General features: G+C 40.1%; 1 protein-coding gene across 1 annotated transcript in view; it reads right to left on the bottom strand.

Moving 5' to 3' along the window:
• The window catches only part of LOC145471365 (dnaJ homolog subfamily C member 13-like), a 6,899-nt gene extending 905 nt beyond the window's left edge, over positions 1 to 5,994 (bottom strand). The window contains exons 1-12 of the mRNA XM_081454840.1: positions 5,949 to 5,994; positions 5,657 to 5,777; positions 4,845 to 4,936; positions 4,395 to 4,494; positions 3,916 to 3,990; positions 3,288 to 3,488; positions 2,638 to 2,719; positions 2,204 to 2,246; positions 1,870 to 1,965; positions 1,228 to 1,305; positions 954 to 1,025; positions 419 to 527 (exon numbers count right to left, since the gene is read on the bottom strand). Of these exons, the coding sequence (XP_081310966.1) occupies positions 423 to 527; positions 954 to 1,025; positions 1,228 to 1,305; positions 1,870 to 1,965; positions 2,204 to 2,246; positions 2,638 to 2,719; positions 3,288 to 3,488; positions 3,916 to 3,990; positions 4,395 to 4,494; positions 4,845 to 4,936; positions 5,657 to 5,762 (1,050 nt within the window). The 5' untranslated portion in view covers positions 5,763 to 5,777; positions 5,949 to 5,994 and the 3' untranslated portion in view covers positions 419 to 422. The remainder of the gene's footprint in view (positions 1 to 418; positions 528 to 953; positions 1,026 to 1,227; positions 1,306 to 1,869; positions 1,966 to 2,203; positions 2,247 to 2,637; positions 2,720 to 3,287; positions 3,489 to 3,915; positions 3,991 to 4,394; positions 4,495 to 4,844; positions 4,937 to 5,656; positions 5,778 to 5,948) is intronic.
• Positions 5,995 to 6,000: the final 6 nt, after the last annotated feature.

A 6,000-nucleotide genomic window follows, 5' to 3' on the forward strand; every position in this document is an offset into this window, starting at 1 on the left:
CAATAATCTGATTTGACTATTTAATACAACATAGCTTTTTCAAGGTAAACTTTTTTCAGAATACTGACAATATTTCTCTCTTGAAAAGGGCCAAATTACGCTTTTTCAAGTGACGCGGACACAAACAACCTTGACTCGACGCATCGAAAAAATTTACACTACATTTCCTACGTTCGTGGTTCGTGATATATATGAATCTTTTAGTCTTACATATCCATTTACAAATAAAGCTGCGTTTTAAATTGCTGCGGCAATGTGGATGGGGCCTTAGTTTATTTCTACATGGGTGAAATGTGACGTTCCCTGCATGCAATTATGTACATCGCAAAAAAGCGACGTTGTTTTAAAATATCGTTGCATAACTAAATTTCCTTTGTGAGGTCTGGATTAAACTCCATCCCCTAATGGTGTGTCTTACCTCGTTAGCCGAGAGCAAGTGAACCACTTGCACAGCGGATTTCACGACTGCATTGTTTGTAGAACCCATGCTCTTTTACTAAATTTGGAATGTGGCCTAGGCCTGGGACCTGGGAATAGAGCACAGATACTCTTAACATTCGCTTTATGCCGCAATGTGAACACAAACGTTCTGCTAACTGGTGACCAATTCCTTAATTCTCACGTCTGTATACTCAATTAAGTGGTGATTACATCTGGAGAAAATAAAAGTTGATCTAGCCAAGACTACCGTTTCAAACCTCTAGCCCTGCCCGAGATCGTGTTATTTCTGAGAAGTCACTTAACGTTTTTCTTGAGTTGCCATCCAGGAGACTAGGCAAGAGCAAGCAGACATGTTCCCCACCCCAGCTCCGTACACTGAGCAGTTTTGTTCACGATATTTCAACATGGCGCATGCTTGCTTGAGGGTTGAATCGGAAAAAAATAAGTTGTTTAGAATGTGGTTATAGACGAAAATTCCCAATACCACTTCTAATTCGTCGTTTTCCACGTACCTGGTCTGCTAGCTGCGGTTGTGCCGTAAAAAGACAGAGTGTGGCCTGGGTGACAGTCTCGAGAGTCTCGCCCTGAAACGGGTTTGAGAAAAGTAGCAAGAAAGTAGAAAACGGAAATGACAATATAAAACACACGTACTAAACAGGTAAAACAGGTAAAGCAGCAGCCTGGTCTGAGAGGTTTCAGAAAAGTACCAAAAAGTGGAAAACGAAAATGACAGTATAACAAACAAGTATCAAAACGTAAACCCCTTAAAAATAAAACAAAACTTACATCAGAGGAGGATTTTGTTAGCAGTTCAACAAACTTCTGTAGCAGAGCTATAAGGAACTCCTTCGGCTTCCGAAGAACCTGAGAAGACAAAATAAAAAGAACCCACTTTCAAAGCTATACTATTGAGTTTTGTTTTACTGTAGCTTTACTGAGCTATATAATGACTTCAAAGTCAATGGTTTATTGACCTTGGCCAGAATCTTCCGTTCTAGTCCACTCGGATGCAAAATCTGCACTGACCACGATTTCTATCAAGCATTTTTTCCCCACATTTTCCTCCAAGTTACGGCTAGCTATTTGTACGTTTTGCCACCGTAATAACTGGTGTTGCAAATTTCGTTCATGCGACCTTTCCCCCTCTTTTCTCAAATTGCTTTTTCTCCCTCGCCATCAGTTACGAGCTTTCTAGCGCTTGGCACTGGTTATATGTTTTCCCGCGCTTAACCCTGATTACGTGTTTTCCCGCTCTTTTGACGAGTTATGTTTTTTTTTGTTTGCTTTGAGTTCTGATTGGCTTAATGGGTTCGGCTCTGAGAAAACCTTAGCCTCACTTTTGCAACAACTATAACAAAACCAACGCCGTTTAAAGAAACTTTTTTTTTTTCTTTGTTGTTTTTTTCTTTTTCTTTTTTAAGAACATACCCAAGCTGGCTGCTGAATAAAGAGCCGAAGATAAATTCCACCAATTGTTATTTCCCCAGCAGCTTCGTCAAACATAACTTCAAAGTCTTCAGGAAGCTGAAAACAAAAACACAACACGTTTCACATCAATTTCTCAATAACAAAGGCTGTTTGTTTTCCAAATTCTCTTAGAGTACAAATATCATTAAATGCACTCTTTGCCAGACGAATTTCTCCACCTGTTTTTAAGTACACATCTCTTTTTCTACAAACCTCCTTCAAAGTATTTAAATTTCACCTGCCTACTAAATATTTTCACAAAAGAGGACAGGGAAGTCACGAAATAATGTCTTACCTTCCATTGAATGTCTGGGCTGTCTTTCTGCACCTGGTAATGCCTATAACGACAGGAAAAAGAAACGCGATCAGCACATTTTCCTGTGTAACAGCAGCTTCTTGGCCTACTCACGTAACGCAATCTTTACTGCTAGTCAGGACGTAATTCTAAACGTAATGACATGTTGAGGGGAAGATGGCGGTTCAAAATGGTGTCTGTACAAGAGATGCACATCTAAGACCGGAGACAACTAGTTTCGTCATGATCATCTTCGCTTAAGACGGCACTGGCCGCAGGTTTACATAACGAAATATTAACAGGAACAATTATTCGACTTTTTAAGGGCATTAACCAACTGACTTTAATCAGTATATCAGACACGAAAGACTGTGTTTGACCACATTTCCAAACACTAAGAATCATGGAACATGGACTAGCATTAATAAACTCACTTGTCTTTAAGCTGTTTCACCACTGTGCAGATTTTTTCTCTGGCTTCAGTGTTCCATATCCGTTCAGGATTCTCCTGGTTTGCTATACCGAAAAAAACAAACAAACAAATCAAAAACAGATCCGGTATAGACACCACATACATAACCTATTAGCCACACACATGATTGCCACAGACATAACTTTTCAAAATCCCTGAGTTTTCCCTGATAAAAATAATATTTCCCTGAGCAAATAAATACAAAATGTCACAGACAGAAGAGTTTCTAGCCTCCCCTAACAGCCTTCCTTTCCACCCATTCATCGAGACTGGCAAGTTTTCAAAACAATTTCTTGATTGAGGAGAAACATCGTTGAGATCACACTGAATATTTCTTCCAGCCTTCAATGGTATTAAATCAGCAGAGTCATGTTAAAATTCTTTCAAATCTCCCCGACTTTTCTTCAAAATGTCAATTCTCCCTGACTCAAAATAAAATTCCCTTACTTCTTCTTGACCTTGAATAATTTTTTCCCCTGACCATCTCCTGAGCTGTGGCAACCCTGACACATGTTTTAGTTCGTCAAGTAATCTTTCCAAAACAAAATAGCGTGACAAGGCCGTGTAACATCCCTGACGTTCTAATATAGCTTGGCGAACGACTTGCCTCACCTTCAAACATATGCACGCTTGCTGAAGCGTTGTCTCTCATAGCGTCCATAAAGATGGCTGGCAAAAATTTGGACAACACGATCTTCACTTTGGGTCCAATGAGCTTATCTGACATCATCTTGGAAAACAGCTCGGCTGATCTCTCGCGGACCACTGGGTTTGTGCCATTTGCATAAAGGTCCAGAAGATAGATCAGACCGCCTGAAAAATACACCAGGTTAGAATCTGTCTCGGGTCCAAGAAATCGAAGAAGCGACGAGCAGGGTTACGATTAGCCTCCAAACAGTCACTCTACTGAATTTTTGCGCAAAGCTGTTTCTTCAGCATAAAGAGGATAAGAGACGGTATTGCCACACCCATCCCACCCCAACCTACCACTCCCTTTGATGGGATATCGGCATTTTGACAAGTTGCCCTAACTGGTTTATACTTCTAGGTTAGGAGCAAAGAGCCTTGTCCAAGCGCACAATACTACGACTCTAAGCAGAGTCTAACCACTCGCTCTGAAGTCTAACATAGCAGACCACTGCGCCACCACCACCCCCTCCCTCTTGCCTTAAATAAAATTCGTGACGTAAGTAATATGCTAATCCCCGTCAACATTGACGTTTTAGTTTGTGGTATTTACCTTTATGCATCGTTTCCTTGACGATTTTAGTGTTGGAACAAAGTGCGTGCATTGTATCAACTGCCAACAGACGATCTGTCATGAAAAACAATACCACAAAGGTTATGAATGAGAACTATTTTTGCACTTTTCTGGGAAAGAAACAAGCACATGATTTGAAACTTTCTCTTAACATGCCAGAGCCGAGTTGTTCGAAAGCCGGTTAACGCTAACCCAGGATTACAAGTTAATGGAAGTATCAATTTTTCCTGTATACAAATGTTTTTCACTTCTTATGTTTTGTGTAGTTTGAGATTACTCATGCTCAAAACTGAAGGACAGACAAGATAACCAGAAAACCTCATCGAAAAAATACAAAACTGAAGGCAGGTAGGCAACAGCATAATCAAAATCTCTCGGGTTAGAGTGGAAAAGACGTAACAGAGACGCAAAAACGGATCCTGTGGTGGGGAGGGTAAGGGGTACTGTAGACGACCCACCTGATGGAAGCGTGTGTAGTGTTAGGAACAAAAAGCCGAGGATGTCAGAGTCAGCTATACTCGTTACACAGTTCTTGTTTGCTGTCGTGCTTGAGATGACCTGCAATACAGTGATAAGAGTCATTTCCCCTTACATTATCAATACACTGTTAAGAAGACAAGTGATGAGAATAAAGAAATTGAACACCCAAAGAAAAACTGTGTTGATGTTTAGTAACATAAGAAATGAATGAGAACCAGCGAGAGGAACTGATCGTGACACATTAAAGATTCTCCGTACTAGTACTATAGACTAAGAAATTTATTTTTACGCTGACAAGGGTTGATACACCACAAACCTCTCCCAACTAAAACTATAAGGAGTGTACAAAGACAATTGGGGAGAAAATTTATGTTGAGATTGAACTTTAAGAGGTTAATCCAGACATTGTTCAAAGCACTTCGTCTTACCTCAAGAGCAAACTTCTGAAGTTTTGTTGCTTTAGTCATCCTTAGTAAGGAGAAAATCAGCTTAAAATGCCCTATACACTGAGCTTCAGTGCCTGTCAACAGAGAGACAAGTCACAGAAATTAGATTTTCATGACGTAAAATGGGTTGATTACCAGGGAGATAACGACAATGGCTATTTTAAAGGAGCTCAGTCACGGTTTGCGCATATTGAAAAGATTAGCTTCAATTTTTCAAATTCGTCATTTGTAATCCGTGTTAATCTTCTCCATCCTTAGCCATCCTTGTTCCGTTATGGTTTATCATTATCTCTTTGGTGTTTTTCTTTCTTACAAAACTGTTATTTTCAGGTTTCCTACCATTCAAAGGTAATTTTGTATGTGGCCAAAATAACTCAAAATACCATGACTGAGCCCCTTTAACAGGGGCATCAGTTCACAGCAATAAATGACTGAAATAAATGAATTCAAGGTAGACACATCTGTCATATCGAATCGGAGACATGAAGGAATTTGTGAAAACGCAAGTTCATTGTCCCAGTCATCTGAAAATAGCAACGGACGATACATATTAAGCAAGGGGAAAAAGGAAAGGTTTGTTGAGGTTGAGGTTTTGGGGAAGGTCAGTTTCCTGAGGAAAGTTGAGTTTTGTGATCTGATGAGTATCATCCATATTTTGCTGCTATTGCTCTGACACTCGCCACAATGCATTAAACAGGCAAAACAACTACAAACACACTTTTGGCCTGTCACACAATCGTCTCCCAAGCAACACACGGCGTGACACGTCAACGTAACGCTTGCGCAGTTTATACCTGAGTTGTTTTTGATGACGTTTCTAAGCGCTTCCAGAGCCATGACGCTAGCATCCAGTCTTTTCTGGTTTTTCTTCAAGTCCAGCTCTGTGGCAGTGAGGGCCATCAATGAATGAAGGTACTGGGAATGAAACAAATACGCAAGACTGAAAGGTTAAAATCTCATCATTATTCAAGGCAGGTAACAAAGTAGATCGCATCAATGACTAATATCACTATTTATCATATTTTAAAACTGCTTGTCCTTGGGCGAAAAAATGTTAAAATTGCTATTTCTTGTAATGTTACCAACCTGCGCCTCTGAGCCAAGGAAGTCGATCAAATCTGCTGCAAATTTAAGCGGA

The sequence above is a fragment of the Orbicella franksi genome, unplaced genomic scaffold (genome assembly GCF_964199315.1).
Source record: "Orbicella franksi unplaced genomic scaffold, jaOrbFran1.1 SCAFFOLD_84, whole genome shotgun sequence".
Classification (NCBI taxonomy): Eukaryota; Metazoa; Cnidaria; class Anthozoa; order Scleractinia; family Merulinidae; genus Orbicella; species Orbicella franksi.